At 44.7% G+C, this 21,304-nt stretch overlaps 3 protein-coding genes across 8 annotated transcripts in view; 1 reads left to right on the top strand and 2 right to left on the bottom strand.

Annotated features, from left to right (window-relative positions):
• Positions 1-5,688: 5,688 nt before the first annotated feature.
• On the bottom strand, positions 5,689-8,023 carry UBC (ubiquitin C). The gene is made up of 2 exons (XM_082776177.1): positions 7,865-8,023; positions 5,689-7,224 (listed from the first exon to the last, which is right to left on the bottom strand). The coding sequence occupies exon 2, from the start codon at positions 7,216-7,218 to the stop codon at positions 5,845-5,847; it is 1,374 nt and encodes a 457-aa protein (XP_082632303.1). The 5' UTR covers positions 7,219-7,224; positions 7,865-8,023; the 3' UTR covers positions 5,689-5,844.
• Positions 8,024-8,319: 296 nt separating this feature from the next.
• Positions 8,320-21,304, bottom strand: part of PIGL (phosphatidylinositol glycan anchor biosynthesis class L) — a 70,468-nt gene continuing 57,483 nt past the window's right edge. The window contains exons 6-13 of one of the 6 annotated variants that reach the window (XM_082776182.1): positions 20,417-20,550; positions 18,709-19,597; positions 16,717-16,845; positions 15,198-15,410; positions 13,670-13,917; positions 11,886-12,020; positions 10,687-10,834; positions 8,320-8,637 (exon numbers count right to left, since the gene is read on the bottom strand). In XM_082776182.1, the coding sequence (XP_082632308.1) occupies positions 19,499-19,597; positions 20,417-20,550 (233 nt within the window). In that variant the 3' untranslated portion in view covers positions 8,320-8,637; positions 10,687-10,834; positions 11,886-12,020; ... (2 more) ...; positions 16,717-16,845; positions 18,709-19,498. Of the gene's footprint in view, positions 8,638-10,686; positions 10,835-11,386; positions 12,021-12,749; positions 13,918-15,197; positions 15,411-16,716; positions 16,846-18,708; positions 19,598-20,416; positions 20,551-21,304 lie in introns of those variants that run through there. The other 5 variants (XM_082776181.1, XM_082776180.1, XM_082776185.1 and 2 more) reach the window with 5 other exon arrangements.
• Positions 14,238-18,051, top strand: CENPV (centromere protein V). The gene is made up of 5 exons (XM_082776186.1): positions 14,238-15,059; positions 15,914-16,012; positions 16,846-16,915; positions 17,341-17,455; positions 17,664-18,051. Exons 1-5 carry the CDS (start codon positions 14,809-14,811, stop codon positions 17,786-17,788), a joined length of 660 nt encoding a protein of 219 aa, XP_082632312.1. The 5' UTR covers positions 14,238-14,808; the 3' UTR covers positions 17,789-18,051.

Raw genomic sequence — 21,304 nt, 5'->3', positions numbered from 1 at the left:
GGGAGTTTTGGAGAGGCTGCTTCTGGGAAAACGGCTGTACAACTGGTTGTAGTTGAGACCACGCATGCACAATAGCACCCTTTCACTTATCACTCCCTATACAGGACCTCTGGGCACAGAAAACCTGAGGCCACATGAAGTGTCTTGGCTCTTTTTGTCCTACTTTTAACAGAAGTGAGACGAAAAAACAATATGATCATTATTTCCAGCAGCATCAGTGCAGGATGACATTCAGCACCTTCTGTGGCCTTCCCCAGAACAAAACGGCTGAGGAGTGATTCTCACCCATACTCTGTAGAGGACTGGTGGTTTACAAAGCCATGTATGTGATTTAGAGCTCACCTAGAAAATCTCATTAACTAACAGAATGGTACCGAGCTCTTTGAATCGATAGCTTGATAACAGGGGCACATCCCACAGGAAGTTTCAAAGCTTAGTCAACACTTGATCCAAAACCATTGAGAACATATGTGCCACATCATGACATGATGAACTCTGGCTATGGATTTCTCCTTCCAAAGCTGCCACAAGCCCAAACAGAACCCAAAGCAATTCTCTTTTGACAGGACTGCAGGAGGGTGTGGGGTCTCCTGGAATGTGGCCCTGTTGCACTTAATTTACTTAGGTACCAGACATAGAATCAGGCCTGGGAGTTTGGCTCAGACTTAATGGATTTCAATCCTCTTGGGCTTTTCCCCCAGCTTTCATGAGAGTCAGCTCACCATTCTAACTAAGGAACAAACTCAGCCCACAAAAGTGCATCATAACAGACTTCTTTCTGCGCATCTGGTTTTAATAGCTTACACAGAGGAAGGGGAATGTGCAGCTTGCTGGGAAAGGAGTCACTGCCAGCTGAGAGGTCAATGCAGCAAAACAGAAACATGGAGCTGCTGGGAGAACACAGAAACCTTGGTATGCGTGCACACATGCGCACACGCTTTCACAGGGAGGACACCATGGTAAACACTCCCATTTCCATTTCAGAGGAGGGAGAAGCAAGGCACAAAAACCGCAAGGTCTGCCCCGATGCATACTTGTCAGCAACTGAGCATTCTGAGGCCAGTAACGTGATTATGTCACTGCTGTGCTGTAGCTAGGTGAGCTAGTTATAATGCTTCACAAGTACTTCCCACCAGTATTTAAAGTCCTGATAGCTGTTAGGACTCAGGAGAAAGCTATCCAAAGCTACATATGAGGAGAAAAAAAAAGAAGCAATTGATTTTCACCTATGTGTTAGCATGAATTTTCAAAAGCAATACATGACCCTCTTGCCTTTTGAGGCTTTTATTTGGGGGAGCAAGGAGGAACCTTGCAATTGATCTGTACTTATTCTAGTGATGAACACAATTCTGATGTCACATAAGTTTCTCCTAACAGGAGACACATTCTGTGGAAACCCTGAATCCAGGAAGAGAAAAGTCAAATTCTAAACTTCCAAACTTCTGAATTCTAAATTTAGAATTTCCAAATTCTAAACAAGTGAAATTTTAAGTCAAATCAAAGGAAGCATTTCATGATGATAATTACAGTAAAAGTACAGACAACATACGCTCTATGAAGAAGCACAGTAACCCATGGTAGGAAAAAACAATGACCAGAACCTGCTTAAAGAGAAAGCAACAGGAAGCGTAAGGAAGACCGCTTTCTGCAAAGATGTGAACACGCACACCTCCTAAAATATGTATTCTCTGTTCACCTATGTGCCCACCAAATACTGACAAATGTAATGCTCTTATGGTCAATATCAAATTTTCTGTAGGCTGTAAATGGAAAATCAAAGCCACTTACAGATGTTTGCAGTTTAATGACAGCATTGATCTGCAGCCACTCGAAGAGGTAGCACCATCATCTTCACAGGAGAAGGAAGGCTGTAATAGCAGCATGCAGACCATTAATGTTTTCTCCAGAACAGGTGGGCAAGCAGTTCATTCAAAACTCACGCAGATCACAGGGCTAAAAGAGAAGACTGTTTCATTTAAAGCTGTACTTTCAGGCCTGGAGAAATATCAATTGGTTTTGCATTGCCAGACATTTTTTCATACAACCGTTATGGAAAACCCACACTGAATTGAATGAATTTTAGCACCTTGATTTATGATAGTTACACAGATGGAATCTTTTATCATTAGAGGGATCAGTCCCTGCTCAATTTAAAATCTAAATATTCCTAAATATAATACCTTGTCAAAACTTGTCTGATGGCCCCGGTGACTCAATTTATTTACAAGACAGTATTTTGTCAACCACTAGCCTTATATCATTATATTTAAATGCTCCCATCTACATACTTCTCAAGCCTTTGAAGGAACTATCCACTTCTCATATTCTTTAAATTGCAGTATCTTTGTACTCGATGCATCCGTTTCTGTAGGCTTACAGCCTAAAGAAGTAACTATCAAAAAACAGCAAAACACGAAATCCGTTTCAAATGACTCTTCTGTGGAGCAATAGTGACATCCAGTGGCTACCACGTGAACCTCAATTCTTGATGCTTAAGAAAACAGCCTCTACAAGACATGCTCGAAAAAAAAGCAGTAGTTGTAGGCATACATTTCTGAGAAATAGTCATTCACTTAGTCTTTGTATTAAAATAGTTATCAGCAATAGTTAGTATTTAGAAACTCAAATTCCAACTAAGGCTGGTTTTGATGATGCCTGAAGAATTTTCCATAAATACAAAATTGTGCAGCCAATAATCTTTGAATGCAGATACTACACAGTGACTTTGGAACAGGAGACAATGCACAAATACCGAGGTATTCCCAGTGTTTCCTTGCCTTAACCCTCGTTTTTCCTATAGGACTTCCCCTTTGGGGCAGTTGCTAGCACAGGACACCACTGAACATATCCAAACCCCAGTATAACAGCATTATCTCATTTGTCTTCTTAAAAAAGGTTGAAGGGTTTTTGTTTGTTGTTTGGCTGTTGTTTTTATTTTTTATTTATTTTAGGTACAAAGGACAAAACCCACGAAGTCCTGGAATTAGAGAGAGTGCAACACAGAACTAGAAATTAACTGAAGCGTAAGAAACAATGCAAAGGCCAGTCACAAAGCTCAAGTTACAGCAGGATAAAGAATGTTACTGGAATCTGTTATCTATATGGGGGCATTAGGATTATTGTATTTTAATGGTACTTACATTCTGCCTAAAGCCTATTAAACTCTTAACTTTATATACATTTTCCTAATTCACATAATTCAGGATAAAGTGCTTTCTTTGTTTGTTTGTTTGATTTTTTTTTTTTTTAATTAACAAAGAAATCCCTTGCAGTCTCCTATTCCACCTAGTGAGATCCAGCTCTCCGTTAGCTAGCTGGGAGACCAGAAACCACAGCTCCTACAAGAGAAATGGGATCTCCAACACCAGCATCCCTGCGTTCTCGCAGTGAGCCCTTTCAGTCCAGCTCAGACTGCCCCTCCCTCATCTAGGGTAGCACGGCAACGTGACGGCATCTCTGGATGTCACTTGAGTCATTTTGCTGTTCTGGGCCATTTCTAGTAAGCCAAACGCAGAGCTGGTTAACTTTCAGTATGCCCCTCACTTAAGCAATCTTCCTAGCAGGCTGGGGAAAACAGCCTATTGCCACATTCATTCTGCACATAACCAGTTCAGGCTGCCTGGAGCAGGCCCGAGCTGCTCCCCAGTCACAGCATCTCAACCTTCCTCCCTTGTCCCATGGCCCAGTGCCTCGGGTGCAACAACAGCCTGAAGCAGGATCTGTACGTGTGGCTCTGCTGGTGAGCCATCCACTAACAGCAGTGGCAACGGCTCAACAGAGGCTTGGTTTGGGCAGAGAAAAGGTGAGCATACGCTGGGGCATCTGGTGCAGACCTGCTCTGATGTCTACACACCACGTTCCCAGGGTCTCTGCTCTTGCAGAGGGTGTCTGCATTCTACACTGCATTTGAACGCTTCAGCAACAGTTCTCATTCGGTAAGCAACTCTGGGGAAAAAAAAAAAAAAAAAAAAAAAAAAAGAAAAAGGACACCTGCCACTTACTGAATTCTGTCTAACCAGAACCAAAATACCCTTGAACCTGCAGCCTTCATTATCTGATTAGTTAGCAACTGCATCTGTAACCATGCAGCACAGTTTAATTATTAAAAGAATTGAGAAACGGAATCTATTAATTATGAGCCATGAAAGATAAAGCAGCTGGTTTTAGCATAGAGCAAATCAGGAGCAGAAAGAGATAAGTAATGTAAATTTATTTAGGGCCATGTCCCCTCTGGACTGTAAATTGCTCATGGAATTTGTCCACTAAGGACAGACAGCTGGGCTATTAAAGACACTCTGAAGTGTCTAAAGTATAAAAAGCACAAAACCAATAAATTAAAGAAAAAGGTATTGCAGGAAATCAGGTAATTGAAGGAAAGAATCTCTGATAGAAATAGCAATTGTTCTTTGAACTCAGGTTTCTGCTAGCACAGCTACATATAGCAGTCAGGGAATTAAATGTTGCTAAAAAACTATCAGCCCTGTAACCAGCAATACTTCACTCGGTTACAATGGGCAGCTTAACTTTTTTTTTTTTGTCTTTATGATTGCATCCTTATTAAGAACACACTGCTAATATGGGTACATTATTATACCAGGCATCTCCAACAGATGCTCAGTAACATTAAATTGAAATTTAAGTGGAACAAGCTAGGGCACTAAAGTGGACAAGAAAGTCAGATGGTGCATAACACGTGGTACCAGTACGGAATAAAGTGCACCAGCACAGCGCCACGTACACAGGTACCAAAACTCACTTTGAGCAGCTAAGCAGCTATCAAAATTCAGTAGATAAGTACCTTGAAAGCCACAATCCTTACAACCTGGGCAAAGCTACGTAGAAGGGCACCAGAATGGCTACACTCCCTTTTTAAGACCCCCTTTTTAAGGCCCACCATTATACATTGAACTAAACCAGTCTCAACATCACCTTAAATCTCCCCACAGCCATTTGGATGTAAGATCCTTTGACACACCCCCATTAAAAAGCCCTTCCGTGCTCTCCAGCTTTTAGCATTAGAAGTGTTTCTGTAAAATGCTAGTACTCAACCCAAGGACACCCTTTTACCCAATGCTTCACCATTCAGGGCAGCCACTTCCAGAGCCGACTAGCTATAGAGGCCTCCAAACTTGTCTGCAACACAGCAATAGCACTTGCTGCAGTTCATCCTTCCAGCTGAGTCAGTGGTGGAACACCCCACCTCCCTTTATACACTTCACTTTGGTCACTTCTGGAATAGTGAAACTGCAGTTTCTCTCCATTAAAAAATGCCTAACTAGCAAGTTTACTTACATAGCTTACACAACAGTTAAAGTGGGAATTCACCTCACATCAGTGTCAGGCAATGTAATGATTTACTCACTTCTCAGGTCCATTAACCCATTTAAACATACTGCAGTTTACAAACTACAGTAAACCCACCCCAGCAAATTGAGTCATACAACCTTCACTTGGTTTGGTATTGGCTTTCTGGAGCCTTTAACAGAATGCACTATCCTTCCTGGAAATAAATTGTGTTAAATTCTAGGCAGAATTAATATGGTATTACCGCTTAATTTAAGACTTTAATCCATGTATATTTCATCTACAATGTCATTACCCATGAGAAGAGGCTTGGAAAAGAGCCAGTGTGAGCATGTCACTTAAATATACTTGTTTTACTAGCTTGAACTGAGACAAGACAACAAATTGTAATGTGCAACAGAAAACTTTATTAGCATTTCAACACACAGTTCAGCAGTAACTTAAGCTTGCATTAACCTTGCATTTAATTTAAGACATTAGAAGGACTACAGTGCAAACACAAGTGCTACCAGCAATCTCATCAAGCAAGATGCGCAGTAACTAACGGCCACCCCTCAGGCGCAGCACAAGGTGGAGGGTGGATTCCTTCTGGATGTTGTAGTCAGACAGGGTGCGCCCATCTTCAAGCTGCTTGCCTGCAAAGATCAGCCTCTGCTGGTCAGGGGGAATGCCTTCCTTGTCCTGGATCTTGGCCTTCACATTCTCAATGGTGTCGCTGGGCTCGACCTCAAGAGTGATGGTCTTGCCGGTCAGGGTCTTCACGAAGATCTGCATGCCACCCCTCAGGCGCAGCACAAGATGCAGGGTGGACTCTTTCTGGATGTTGTAGTCAGACAGGGTGCGGCCATCCTCCAGCTGCTTGCCAGCGAAGATCAACCTCTGCTGGTCAGGGGGAATGCCTTCCTTGTCCTGGATCTTGGCCTTCACATTCTCAATAGTGTCACTGGGCTCGACCTCAAGGGTGATGGTCTTGCCAGTCAAGGTCTTCACAAAAATTTGCATGCCACCCCTCAGGCGCAGCACCAGGTGGAGGGTGGATTCCTTCTGGATGTTGTAATCGGACAAGGTGCGACCATCTTCAAGCTGCTTGCCTGCAAAGATCAGCCTCTGCTGGTCGGGAGGAATGCCTTCCTTGTCCTGGATCTTGGCCTTCACATTCTCAATGGTGTCACTGGGCTCAACCTCAAGGGTGATGGTCTTGCCAGTCAGGGTCTTCACGAAGATCTGCATGCCACCCCTCAGGCGCAGCACAAGGTGAAGAGTAGACTCTTTCTGGATGTTGTAATCGGACAGGGTGCGACCATCTTCCAGCTGCTTACCAGCGAAGATCAACCTCTGCTGGTCAGGAGGAATGCCCTCTTTGTCCTGGATCTTGGCCTTCACGTTCTCAATGGTATCGCTGGGCTCAACCTCAAGGGTGATGGTCTTGCCGGTCAGGGTCTTCACGAAGATCTGCATGCCACCTCTTAGGCGCAGCACAAGATGCAGGGTGGACTCTTTCTGGATGTTGTAGTCAGACAGCGTGCGGCCATCCTCCAGCTGCTTGCCAGCGAAGATCAACCTCTGCTGGTCAGGGGGAATGCCTTCCTTGTCCTGGATCTTGGCCTTCACATTCTCAATGGTGTCACTGGGCTCGACCTCAAGGGTGATGGTCTTGCCAGTCAGGGTTTTCACAAAGATCTGCATGCCACCTCTCAGGCGCAGGACAAGGTGGAGGGTGGATTCCTTCTGGATGTTGTAGTCAGACAGGGTGCGCCCGTCTTCAAGCTGCTTGCCTGCAAAGATCAGCCTCTGCTGGTCGGGAGGAATGCCTTCCTTGTCCTGGATCTTGGCCTTCACGTTCTCAATGGTATCGCTGGGCTCAACCTCAAGAGTGATGGTCTTGCCAGTCAGGGTCTTCACAAAGATCTGCATGTTGAACTGCAAAACATACAGAAATTTCAGCCTTAAGTAGGCAGTAAAATACAGTCTCAAAACTCTATGATTTTGAAATACAACTGCTTCAGCTATTTTGCATTATGTGAACAGTATTTAGAGTTTTTCTATGTTATTATGGACCAAGCGAGCTCTACAATCTTTCCCTAACCGTTGCTGTTAAAGGAACCATCTTTTCTAACGGCCTGTCTCCTCAGGACAGACCCCTGACGTTGTCTCTAGGCGGATGGCCCCCAGCTGCCAGCCCCTTCCCCTTCCAGCCGCAGCAATGCGGCAGGGGCACCCAGTAGGGGCCGCAGCTGCCGCAGGGCTTCAGGCGAACAACCCGCGACTGCAGCGCGGAGCCAGCGCCCGCCCCGGCCGTGACTCAGCGCCTGCTTCCGGCGCCAACGGCAGGCTCCGCCATTTCCCCTCAACCGCTCCCTCTTCTTCACCAGGCGGTTACGCGGCCACCCCCCCACCCCGTCTGTAACATCGCTCAGGAATTTAGAGCCGCTCCGCACCTCGCCGCCACCGACCAGGAATACAGAAACACCGCCCGACAAACCCCCGGCTGCACTTTCTACTTCCCTGCCCACAAACCTAAGGCTTTTCACCCCGATTTCCGCCCCCCCGCCCGACTCACGTCTTCGGCCCTGGACTCCGCTCCCTCCGAACTCTGTTCCTTTTTGTCTGTAGCTGTGTCTCTGCGCGGTGACGCAGCCCCGCCCGTATTTATGCAGTTCCTGTCAGGGAGGCCCCGCCCCCGAACGTTGACGTGTCCTTCCGCCTCTCAAAATAGTCCCAAGCCAAAGACCCCCGTTGAGCGAAGCACCCGCCTTCGTTCCTCGGCCGTCCCCCTTCCAGGAGCGAGGGGGGTCCCGGGTTCTTCGCGTCAGGCCTCAGCCCCTCAAAAACCCCCAAATTTTGGGGGGCGCGGATGGATCTGGAGGTGCGGTGAAACGAACACTGCAACCGACTGGAAGCTCGGCACTGATTGGTGCAGCAGTAAGGAAGGCGGGTGCTGATTGGCTGACCGCGAGGAAAACTCTGGAAGATTCGAGCGCTGCCGAGCTCTGATTGGTGCGCGGTGAGGTCAGCCCTGTTGCTAGGGCGGCTCCTGTGGCGGGGGCAGATTTCGGTAGGGGCGGGGGGAGCGCGCATGCGCGTAGGGGCTGTGGGGCCGGGGTCTGTTTTGGGGCCGTGTTTGTGGGGTCGTCTCGCGTCCCCCAGCGGTGCCCGGTGCCTGGCGGGGAGAGGGGCACGGGCACCCCGGGAAGGGACGGGTTACCTCTGGCGTCAGCCTTCTGTTGGCCTCCAGAGGCCCTGCAGCACCTCGCTGGCCCTTTCCCTGAAGGACACGAAGCGTTTCTGTCAGGGCCCGGCGCGGTCCCGTTGTGTGGGGCCGTGGGGGAGCGCCTAGGAGGGCAGAAATGTGTTAGAAAGGGTGGAAAACGCTGGCGCTTAGAAATTTGGCAAGTGTTTGTGCCTCCCGGTGCGTCATGCGTTATGGGCTGTGTGCACGCCCTGTCACGAGGCCGTTTCCTGAGCTGCCCTTTGGGCCAGTTTGGGGCGGCTGATGGCTTTTTAGTGCGAGGCTGTGAAGCCCTCGTGAAATGCTGACGTTTCAAACTGAGGCAGCTGTTTACTTGCCTTCAGAACAGGAAGCCTTGAACAGGTTATGGAATAACTTCCTGCTGCAAGCTGATGTGGCGATGTGCTTCACCGTAATTAAAGCTCGTTAGACCTTTCAGACTGGCTCATAACTCAACTTATATCATAACTGGAGTATGCAAGAACCAAAAAGGTTTTTGTGTTTCATTTGCTTCTAGCTCCCTCGGTGAACCCAGATGAACTTTCTGGTAAATCCTCTACTCAGGAAGCATGAGCATGCATGTGAGCAGGCAGGATTTAATACAGAGCTACGTGCTGTACTGCCATTAAAACAAACAAAAAAAACCCCTTTGGTTTCTTCTAGCAAGGCTTATGTCTGCTAGCACTTCCTGTTTTACAGTAAAAAGAAAATAATCTTCCTAACAACAATTATTCACAATATAGAGACAGGAAGGGAGGAAAACAGTAACTGGAAAATTGAGAGACGGTTCTGTGGCAATAACCAACCTCTGGAATATTATTCAGCTACAGAAACTTAGAGCAAATGGCAAACTTGAGCAACACTACATTTGTTTTCGTTACGCTGCCAGTTTTGCTCAGTGTTTCCAATAGCTTCTTTTTGTTTGTGTAGTGCCAAGGTGGAAGAGGTTTGATCCAAAGCAGCCAAACAATGCCTTGGAGCCTTGAGAGGAACTAAAAGTAATATTTATAAATGTGAAAGGCCACGTCTGCTAAACTGGAGATTAACCACGGGCTAATCTTAAAGCCTTGAGCTGTGTTTGTGCACATCAGGCTTGCATTAAGGATTTCACTGTGTATTTCCAGAAAATACTGGAGCCCTTCCCTCCTCTGTTTTTTCTAAGTATGGCTCAAGCCTATGACTAAACTGCTTGTGAAAGCAGTTGTTTGTTTTCTGGCTAAATATTCAAATCAACAGATAAGAATAAAATCCCAGCAAGATGGCTCTACCGCAGGCAGTTCTTTAAATACGTTGCTAATAACGGCTCCTGAAAGTCATTCTTCAGGGAAATGACATTACCCAAGGCAAGCACAGGCAGCAAAATGCTGCCATTGAATGTAGGCTCTGTTTAGAAACAACAGTGGATTCAATTTGTCAGTTCCATGCAAAAAGCCTCGTTATTTTCCTCAGGTATCCCTCTGTCAGAAGAGATAAACAAAAGAGTTTGGCTTTGTCTGCACAATTCCACGGCCTAGCAGAATTAAACTAATCTCCATAGCCTGCTGGCAAGCTACTCTATGCAGGCCATCGTTAGCATTTTTCAGCCTCCACTGATTGGATTTGTTTAATTGTCCTAACTGTTAAGCTGGGATAGACATCTACATGCCTGTACAAACCCCACCTCCTTTGTTTCTGGGATCTTAAACATCTCTTTTCCTGTTCCTTGGCTTTTTCTCTGTGGTAAATCCGTGTACTCTGACTGTTACACAATTCCTATCTGCACAGATTCATTATTGTACTTTGATGATATTTTATCATCAGGCTGAAAGGTACGATTTTTTTGAAGTCATAATGCAGTTTTTTATACACTGCATGCCAGATTCTGCCTCGTTTTCACACATTATGTGTACAGAACAGTCTCCCAAGCTGATAGTAACACTCTCATGAATTAATTTTACTGAATTTCAGCATTACCTCAGAATTTCTTCAGAAAATATTTCACTACCCAAGCTTGATACAGAGGAGACATGTTTGTTCTTAAATGGTGTACTGTTACTGTTGTGGTTATTCAAAGCAAAAGTATTTAGCATATATCCTGCCCTTCCTTCAGTAGCTCTAGATGAGTAAGAATCAGCAAGCAGCTGACTGTGGACTGCATATAAATAAATGCAAACCTGAAAAAGCAGAAATCCATATCTTGTGACTGGCCTGACTGCACAGGTGGTTCCAGCCTCTGCCAGGGTATGGGGCCTGCCTTTGGGGACACATATCTCTTGCTGAGTGGTTTCAAAAGTAGGTCACTGGGCAGCAGTATAAAATAACCTGCTTTCAGAAGAGAAGAACCTGGGGTCAGAGAAATGTTTCCAACGAATTTGTACATTCTAGAACACAATGTCTGTTTTTTATGTACACTACTAGGTCTGTTTTTATGTACACTAATGCCCTAGCAACAGCACAGCATTTCGACGTGAGCAATGTCAAATGAAGCAATCTGTTTATCTTTAGCTCCAAGGGTTTAACTTGGGACAGCCAGCAAATCAGAGGATCTGAGTAGGAGTAGCAAGTTCAGTACTTTTCCTTTGTCCAAACAAAAATAGGGCTATTTGCCACCAGGAAAAAACAATGTATTTTTCTACCTCATAATATTACTCATACCTACCTCAGGTCTCTTTCACTGCGTATGACGCAGGATAATTATATTTACCTATTTATGCTTATGGAGATAAATATTTTCTCCCTAAACCTGTAACACTGCAATAAGGCCCAGTCTGCTGAAGTTCCAGCCTTAAGACAAATAGAGCCGTGGCATGTTACTGCTTGTCCTTGTACTGCCAAGCTCAAGGGTTACAAAAATAACGAGGCACAAATTCAAAGTACAGTAAGATGGGCTGTAATATTGAGATTACCAAAAAAAGACAACTCACCGAGTTTTGTTTTTTTTTTAAGCCTTATGCTAAAAATACCTTAATAAACAAAGTCCTTCACAAGCTACCAACTTTAGGAGCTGAACACTTAAGAAAAACAAATAGCTACATTTGTAATAAAACAAGGGAAATGGGCAACACTCATTTGTTTCTTTGTTTAAAGTATAGTTTGATCGCAAGACACATGGATACAGCTTTGTTTTTGGGGCTGTGCTGCCACCATGAACATGTTCGGGCGCGTCCTTCTCTGTAGGTCTAAATAACCCAGAGAAATATGTGTCAATTCGCATGCTTCTGATGTAAGGAGACTTCTGAAGGGCATTTTATAAAGACACCATCAGCCTAAAATCACAGGTTTGTGCCTGCACGTTATGCCAGTGAAAGCAACAATAACTAGGTCTATTCTAAAAATTACATGTCTGCGTCTTTGCAGTCTATCTCCTGCTTACGAGTCTCTTGGATCCGATCCAAACTGCACTGCAGTCGAAGGAGCTCTCTTTGTTCACGTTCTCTCTGCTGTGTCTGAGCTGATTGAGCATGTGGTTTCTGGGGTGAGGATTTTCAGCAGTATAGCAGAGAAGCATCTTGAAAAAATGGAAAGATAGAAGGAATAATTCTACAATGCTGTTAATAATTATTAATATGCTTCAATTCAGTCTCTCTAACAGTGAACAAAACCAAATATTGTCAAGGCCATTCTGAACAGCCTTCCTCCATCAGCCCCTTTGTCTCCAGATCCAGCTTGGATCCCTTGATGGTAAGGAGAATGGCCAGAAAGCTTCCCCTTTATTAATATTGAGACTAAAATCCAAGCATTGATATTTTTGTCCTCTGTACAAACTATGTGGTACTAACTACCTTAGTTCTTTTAAACATAGTGTTAGCTATAAACTACTTCTAGTTCTGTGCTTGTTAGATGAAAAACATCCACAGTTCTTAATTTTCTTAAACTCACAAACATGTAGCTGCTTTTAGTGCTGCTTTTGCTGAGAAAATGCCCTTATAGACAGAATCTCAGTGCAGGCTGCTAGCCAGGTCTACATAGCTGAGTCATTGTTATACAAGCAGAGCTGGATGGGGCAGAAAAGCACCTTTGTACTTTAACACTGAAACAGGTCAGCTGTTGAACTTTGAATATCACAATACTCCTAAAGAGACAACTGATTTACTGGACTTTTCTTCCTCTTGTCTTTCCCATCCTCCTTCTGAATAATTCTTTTTTTTTTTTTTTCCCCCCACTGTCTCAGAAGCTTACATGTAAGAACAAAACATTCTTCATCAAGCTACTTATTTCTACTAGAGTTTGGCAAGCCTTGCATCAGGCTTGGAAGTAATCAATATCCTAGTGAAAGCTGTTAACTCTTTGAAAACAGAGCATTGCCCAACACCCACGTATACTGACAACACAACATGCAACGACTACAATTTAGGACTTGCAATCAGAATACCAGTGAAATTTATCATCAGCCAGAGACCTACTAAAAAGCTCTTGTATTGTTTATTTATGTGAGACCCAATTTTGAGCTTTAAGAGTCCTTTGTAATAAACATGAAACAAATGAAGAAGTAGAACGAATATTTTGTCTATAACTTTCTGAAACAAGACTGCATTTTGCTCATCCAGTTTTGTCTTGTAGTTCTTTTTCTTGAAACAGAATTTGGCTTCTCAAAATGCCTTCTACATTTAAAATGTGGCAAACTAATTGTGGAGGTGAGCTGAGAGTAACGTATTTGTATATATTACACAGACTCATTACACACTCACTCTGGTTTTTACACAGGAACTGCTTTTTCAGAGTGGACAAATTTTAGTATTTGCTCATCCTGCAGACAGGAGGCCATTTGATCAGCTCCTAAAATATACTCTGCCTTTCAGTTCAGCGCAGGCCCTGTTTTCAGAGGACAAAGCACAGTTCACTGAAACCTGCAACTGCTGTGGGCCTTGCCCCACACTGCAGGCAGATAAAGCCATGGTACAAACTACACAGAGTCAGTTTCAGCTCACAATCTCCAGTTTCACCTCAGTGACTTTTCCTCCCAAAATATAAGGTGACTAACATGAAATCTAGCGTGACTAAAGGAGGTCTGGGAGTGGCTCAGATCAGGAGCTACAGATGAACATGCTGGCATGGACCAGAGCTTGACACGTACAGTGTATTTAAAATGGTTCCATTAGGATGAATAATGAGTACAGAGGTTCACATGAGGAATAACAGGAAATCGTAACTCAGTACCCTTTCCTATCATCAGAGAAGGGACGTGCTGAGCCACAGGATTGTTATTTGAGTCCTGGTATGTGCCATCTAAGGAGGCAGCCTACACACTGTAGACGCGTGTTTTTAAAGCTGTTTTCCAGATCAGAGAGTGCTGATGGTCACTTCATCATCATCCAGTTGCTTTACTGTCTTCGTGGACGAGACAGGACCTTCTGCCCCATACCAAACTGGCAGCTTTCTTGTTTACATCTTTCCCTGTTGCTCATCTTGAGAAGAGCAAAACATAAAGAACTGTTGAAAATACAAGTTATTGATTGTAACTCAGACAAAATAAACGTCCACTCCTGCAGCACTGGGCATTCAGCCTTAGAGTGATTTTATTTTTCCTACTAAATGCAAGTTGAATGCCTGCAAGTTTTATACTTCTCCCCTGAACTGAACAACTTTACTTGAGAAGCAGCTTTATCTTACAGGTGTGCAATAATCTTTTCTAGGTTATTTATCACTAAAGAGGTGCTTTCAGAAGTGTTTTTTAGTGGTGGTGTTTTTTTTTTTTTTTTGGTTTTGTTTATAAAGTCTGTACTATCTTGATCGTTTTCCTTTTTAACTTAAAGACTCTGGCGACAGAATTTCTGAAAAGTTGTCTAGTGGGACTCAGGTTAAAATCTGTTTCTCTGCGAGGCTGCTGTAGTGACTTCAAACCTCAGGGAAGGACAGGGACTCGACGTGCTTCCAAAGGTGCACACCGATACACTGGAGCGCTGTTAAATAGCAACCTTGTTTTTAAACGATGGTGGGCGCATGGCGGAGATGTGAAGCCACATAATTTTAATAGCACCTCAGATGTGCAAAACACCTGAATACATGAGGTGAGGCACATCGTGTTTATTATTAAAGGCAAAACCTCACGCTATCGCTTGTGAACAGCTGGCATTCCTGCCACTATAGGCTATGTTACGAGCCAGCAGGCGCACCGAGCTCGCCACCCCGATGCTCTGTGGATCTTCACCTCACGATATTCACCGGGGCGAGAGGGCGCACCCAGGGGCTCGGCCCCACGGCGCCGTGAGGGCTTTTTGGCCGCCCGCCGCCGCTGCCCCCCTCAGCCGGGCCTTTTCCTCGGCTGCCCCCTGGCGGCCTCGCCTCAGCCGGGCCTCATGGGGCGAGCCGCGGCGGGCCGGGCGCGGCGGTCCCGGCGGGGCAGCGCCGCCACAGCTTCCCCCGGGGTCGGGAGCCGAGGGGGGCGAGGGAAGAAGGCGGGAGGCTCCCGGACGGAGCCCGGGAAGAAGGAGGCGGCCCCCGGGCCCGACGCCTTCGATCTAGGGGCGCAGAGCGGGCGCTGGGCCGCCTTCCGTGAGCGGCACCGGCTGAGCTGCGAGGAGGCGGCGCGGCTGCTGCTGGACGCCTTGTGAGTGAGTGAGCGGGGCACGGAGAGCTGCCGGGCGGGGGGATCCCCCCCCAACGCAAAAAGCGGGTGTTCTGGGAAGCCTGCGGAGCCTCGGGGCCCTCCTTTCGCCAAACGCCCTTGGGGCTGCGCGAGGCTCACCTCCCACATCTCCACCCGTGCGCGGAGCGCAGCGCATCAGCCCCAGGCTACCGGCGGCGGCCGGCTTTGAAAGGAAAATTTGAAAGGAAAAGGGTTTTTCCTCTGCGCTTGGCGTTTGACCTGGCACGTTCGTCCTGCCGAGTTGCTATGGAGGCGCCCTAGGGGAGAGGGAGAAGCGCAGGCTCGGAGATTCCTCGATTCCTTGAAGCTCCCCTGCAATCAAAATACAAAAGGGTGTTTGAAACGCCAGGGGAGCCGCCTCGTCCCTGCTGATCCCAGCTGTTAAATGGAGGAGTATGAGCGGTACTGGGGCAGGTGCAGAAAAACTGGGGGAAAATTCCTTTCCCAGCTCCAAGAGGGCTGTCTTGTGCTAATACCACTTATTTCCATGCATTGCTGATTGTGCTGCAGCTGAGGTCAGCCTCTTGACCTGGACTGTGGCAGGAGAGCACACGTTCTGTACTGCAGGCAGAGTGTACTCTACTTGACCTGTAGCTCTTCTTTCCTTTTCTTTTTGCCATTTTAATTAAACCAGAAATGCAATTGCTGCAGAGGACAAAAGCCATCCTCTACCTCACTCTGGAGCTTTTTATTTAAATGCATTTGAGTGGATACATTTTCAGTTGTTCTGCAAGTGCTCAAAGCAGAACTGAATAATTTAGCAGGCCATCAAAAACTGCATGCTTACATAACCTCTCTGTTGCTTCTCTCTCCAGTGAATACAGAGGTTTGGTCAAACACACAGGAGGCTGTCACTGCGGAGCCATCCGCTTTGAAGTCTGGGCTTCAGCAGATCTGCATGTTTTTAACTGCAAGTGAGTTTTTTTGATTCCCTGTTCTCATAGATGAATATAAGCTCATGGTTTTCCAATCAATGCTTTTCAGCAAAAACAACATAAAACAACTGCAGAATATGCTCTGATCTGTTTCCATAGAGTAGATGCCTAATTATGTCCTGATCCAATATAGGATCAGTGCTGGAGATTTCAGATGCTGCATCTGTGGGCTGGACTTCAGGTCTCACATCCATGCTCATTCAGAAAGTGTTGGGAAAGATCTGATGACTACAGGTGCTCAGCCGTCTGCTTTATGTTTCCTCTAAGTACAGTGTACTCAAAGCACATCAATCCTTTTTTTAACTTGGTCTTCTCAAGTGAACATTACATTTCTGACCACATGGGCTTCGCTTCAAACTACAACAGTGTCTGATTTCAGCAGTGATTCCCCCCCTTGCCTGCAATTAGTTTGCATCCAGCTCATGATTAGACTCTGTATCTCATTTTCATGTTTGCAAGGTAATTAATGTTGGCAAAGTTGGCAAACTCTGGTATGAAAGATTAAATGGATTTCTCGGGGCTACAGTTTGTCCTTGTCTATTGAGAACTGCATATGAGAATAAAAATAGCATATAATGTTTGCTCTGAGCAAATACCCTCTTGGTGTACCTGCGTAGGGTTAGTCTGTTCCATGGGCATGCTTAGCCAAACACTGATACCATGAGTCCACTTTTGCCACTTACCTTTGATGCCAACAAGGAGCCATTTTAGCTGTCAGTGGAATTTCAGTTGTCAAGAAGTCTGAGCTAGATCTGATTGCTGCACTACACCTTGTCTGCTGCTCCTAGAAAGGTCTTCTCTTTCTTTTACAGCTGCAGCATTTGCACAAAGAAACAGAACAGACACTTCATTGTCCCAGCTTCGCGTTTCAAGTTGCTGAAGGTAGAGTAAGATTGCAGTAAGAACAGGGCCATGAACACTACCAGAAAGAAACTATCTAATCCATATATATATAATCCAGTATTATCCTCAAAGATGCAAATGGCAGCCAGTTTTCTTGTCCTAAATTTGTCTGTGGCTGACTGGGGAAAAATACATGGATTTTATGCTGTTTGCTGTGAGTGTCAGTGCATCTTATTTACTGAGCTGACATTAAAGCTCTTGGAGTTCTGAGCCTTGACCAGGATGGCCATGTATATACACAAAGCACAGAGGTTCAGGAATGGAGTATGAATGTAGAATTCCGTATCTCAAGTAAAGTCAAGAATGTGGTGGTATTTTTAGTTTTACATTTTTAGCTACAAACCCATAGAAAGTAATTAATAAATCTATGTGGAAAACCTATACTGCTTTTTGTTTCTGCTTAGGGTGCTGATAATTTGACAACATACACCTTCAACACGCATCGTGCCCAGCACACGTTCTGCAAGACCTGTGGTGTACAGAGCTTTTATACTCCTCGCTCTAATCCCGATGGTTATGGTAGGTAGAAACAGTAAACCTGGCAAACTGCGGTAACCAAAGTTAACCACCAAGCAAAGCTTGGATGAAGACTCCATTGGCTGCTAACACTACTGCAGTGAGCAGGCATGGGCCTTCAGAGTTTTTTCCTCAAAAAACATGTAGACATGCAGGCATCTTCTGCTCTTTAGCTACAAAAAGCAGGTTTGCATGTACTCTCTTCCTTCAGGAATAGCTCCCCATTGTCTGGATGAAGGCACCGTGCACAGCATTGTTACGGAGGATATCAATGGCAAGGAATGGGAGAAGGCCATGAAGGAACATAAGACCATCAGAGACATGTCAAAACCCTGATATACCCGTCCAGCGGCTGAACTTGGAGCACTGCCATGGAAATGTAGCTTGGGCTTTCCTTGGTGGTGACGTTACCTGTTTTTTATTTCTTAAGTAAATCTTTCTGTTTCCTGTCCCATTCATTTGTGACTCCCAGTTTTCAAACTACCTCTGTTCCATAAACTACCCCAGTGGTGGTATTTTGGTAGTTTGCCTTTAGCTATGGTAAAGTTTAAATCAAAATAAACAGAACAAAGGTTTTAAAAAAATCTGGTCTTGGTTTGTATGCATATTTCCTGTGTTTTAAGTCTGGCTTGTAAAAATGTCCTACATAAGATAATCTCTTGCTTAGGGTATAGTACTACCTTACACCATTTTTTTTCTCCATTGACCTGAATGAATTTACAAAGATTTAGAGTTAAAGGGGATTTGAAAGAGCTTACTAGGCTCAAGTTCAGTAAAGCATTTATACAGGTGCTTAGCTGTGTGCCAGAGAGGGACCACTGAAGTTAGTCGTGTGGTTAAGTACTGTTTTGCTTAAGCCTGGACTCACTCATGGTTTTAAGGCTGAGTAGGGATATGCTTGGGCACTGACTCAGGGCCGGGGCACATAATTCATCAATGTCAAACTCTTCTAACAATGGACACATGCTTTAGTACAACCAGGAGCTCATCTGTTGTCTTCAGCAGGAGGAGGAGGATGCGCTCACAGCAACAGATCAGGATCTGCAATCTGGGCTCTAATCTTGACCGTGCAATGACTGGCAAAGTAGATGCAGGGAAGATGCCTCCTGCAGATACAAGCCTACATTAATGAGTGCAAAGGCCTACAAAAATGTGAAGCATTGCTGACTTTGCTAAACACAGAATCCTAAACCACTAGTAAAATCTCTATAGTCTAAGGAATTACATCACTGAAAACTGATTTCTCCTTCGCTTACCTTTTAACATGAAGGGAGAGGATCTTGCAGTTGTCTTTTAGGTAAGTGGAACTGCTTTTGAAACATCTCTTGCAATTTTTATATCTCCACATATGCTCTACAAAAGGTCTCGTGCAACTCATTCTTACATCGTATTGAGTCTTTTCTGAGTTGATCTCAAGCCCCATGTTCTGAAGCAAGAAGAAATGCTCATATTTCTTGGGGGACACTAGGAAGGGAGAGCCTGCAACACAATGTGTCTGAAAGAAGCAGTAGCAGCTTTATGAGTGCGACTAGAGAAAATTGTGTAATTTCTGGTGCTTTATTCATAAGCCTTGGCCTTTTGAAGTTCTTACTGAATAAGACAGGTCTTGTGGTTCTAGTTTTATCTGTGGAGACAGCATAATAGAAAAGTCTCTTCTGATATTTGGATTTTACAAAAGCACCAAGAGGAAAAGTTCCCAGCCATCTTTGCAGCTGTATCTTCCTGGGGAAAAACAGCGTGTGCTATATCTTCTCTAATGCAGAATACTCCTGCGTTTGAATCTTAACTAGGTTAATTCAAATTTCTTATCCTATTTAAGCTTCTGCAGTGAGAAAATAGAGCAGCTATTAAACCCTCTTCATCTCAATGTATCAGGCGACAGGATATTCAGGAGAAAGCTTATGCAAACTGTTTTTTGTAGTCTGAAAGAACGCTACATAGAGAATATTGTCCTCCTGAGTAAACAGTTGAGTTTCCTCCAGTGATTGTCCTGGCACAGTCTTTTTTGGCTCATTCTTTCACTCTTGAAGTTGTGAGCGTCGTCTTTTACAGAAGATGGAGTGAATTGATCACCATATAACGTGAGAAAAGCATATAGAGATGGCGAAACCAGAGCAGCTGGCTGCGATGACACCGCATGGCTCTCTAGAAGGACAAATAGTAGAGAAACCATTACAAAAACACTCCTGACCTAACATGAGGGCAGTTTCCAAAGCCTCCTGTGACGTTCACTTGCAATTTACAGGACAGCCAATTTCAGTGAGCAGGGGAGAAGTTTTAAGAGGTAGAAGGCTACCTGCTCTAGGGCCAAAGGGAAGGGAGAAGCCTGTCTGCCCCTGAGTAGCTTGGTGTGCTGCCTGGTGTCCAGAGAGGTCCTGCTAGGAAGGATGTGATCAGCTGCAGATTGGTGCTGTGACAGTTTTGTCACGTAACTCTTTCTCCCTACATGATATCTCATGCCCGGGTGTTCACATGCTGGGGAAGCAGAAACATGATAGGTGTGCATCTGAGAACACAGAGTGTGCTGCTTCCGATCATAAGCTGCCAGCTGAAACTTAATCTATTTATAGTGCGCCAGCTTAAAAAGTTCAGATTTCAGAAACAAAAACCACAAGGGAATAACGTCACCCTTATCAGAGCAATTTCCATACATAACACTGGCTTTCAGCAGCCTGAAAAGGCAGGCAAGTTTCCCTACATCTTACATCCTGGACCCAGCATAAAACTCAGTGCACTGAAGATCTCTGAGCTATAAATCTGCTCGGCCCTGTCCTGAGAGCACTTGAAGCAACCCGTCTCATCTTTTTGTGTTTCACAAATCACTGGGGATTGTTCACTAGTGACATTTATAATCCATGTATGTCATTATTTGTGAAGTTCTCTGTGAGTACAACACTTCTGAGTAAAGCCTTCACAATGACAATGAGCTATTCGAACAGGCTAAGCAGGTATCAAGCAGCTCACCCTGGCTTGCTCAGTCTCCTCCTCCGTGAGTACGAAGAGTGCATCGCTGGGCAGGAGGCAGGACAGGGGGACATCCAGGACCGAGAGGTACTTCCGGAACAGATTTACTGACTCAAGTACAAGCACACGGCACCCTAGGCAGAGAAAGAGGAGAAATATTTCAAAACAATAATATTGTCATACTCGTCGTAAGGTGCTCATCTCTCCAGTTTCAGCGGGCCTTTGCAGGCTCCTCTGTGTTGCTCTTAATAAAGATCCTTTCTGCATAAAAGGGGAGCAAATGCTACTTGTGCTTCTGCCCGGATTGTGTGGAGTGTGCATCTATGACCATATGTATTTGTGGTCTGTAAAAGGCTTAGCTAGCTCTGAAGAGCAGAGTGGTTTTTTGCTTATAATTTAAATTATTCCTACATATTTAGGCATCAAGGAAGAAGCACAAGATGGCTTTCTGAATGTTGGTACTGTATCTTATAATGAAAATTTAAAATAGCTCTCTGATTCATTGCCAAAAAGGGCATTTCCTCTTTCTACTCCAATTCCTAGCTACAGAAAAAAAAATATTTACAAGACTCAGGAATTACTGTATCAAATACAGTAACTCAGGCAGGCAGTTACAGTTTAACAGAATTCCAGGATACATTGTTCAGATGTTTGTGCTAAAGCAGATGAAGGAAATGTATATAAAAATTCTACTGACTTTTTTTTTCTTTTAAAGAGCCTCTTGAACTAAAAAATTAATTTATTTTTCTTTTGATCCATGGCTAAATTGTCTTCACTGATGAGCTCAGACCTACTGATGGTACCATTAGGAGCTCCACACTTCAGACGTTAAAGACAGCCACAGTTTACACAGGTGGTCAGATATGCAATTAGATTTGCAATGAGACT

The sequence above is a fragment of the Aythya marila genome, assembly GCF_965140915.1.
Source record: "Aythya marila genome assembly, chromosome: 20".
Lineage (NCBI taxonomy): Eukaryota > Metazoa > Chordata > Aves > Anseriformes > Anatidae > Aythya > Aythya marila.
This window is presented reverse-complemented; position numbering and strand designations above follow the sequence as displayed.

Bases quoted from the DNA above. Each gene is read 5' to 3' on its own strand.
- UBC (XM_082776177.1), bottom strand. From the start codon at position 7,218: ATGCAGATCTTTGTGAAGACCCTGACTGGCAAGACCATCACTCTTGAG.
- CENPV (XM_082776186.1), top strand. From the start codon at position 14,809: ATGGGGCGAGCCGCGGCGGGCCGGGCGCGGCGGTCCCGGCGGGGCAGC. The intron at 16,916-17,340 runs GTAGAGTAAGAT...GTTTCTGCTTAG, and splicing joins CGCGTTTCAAGTTGCTGAAG to GGTGCTGATAATTTGACAAC. The intron at 17,456-17,663 runs GTAGGTAGAAAC...CTCTTCCTTCAG, and splicing joins CTCTAATCCCGATGGTTATG to GAATAGCTCCCCATTGTCTG.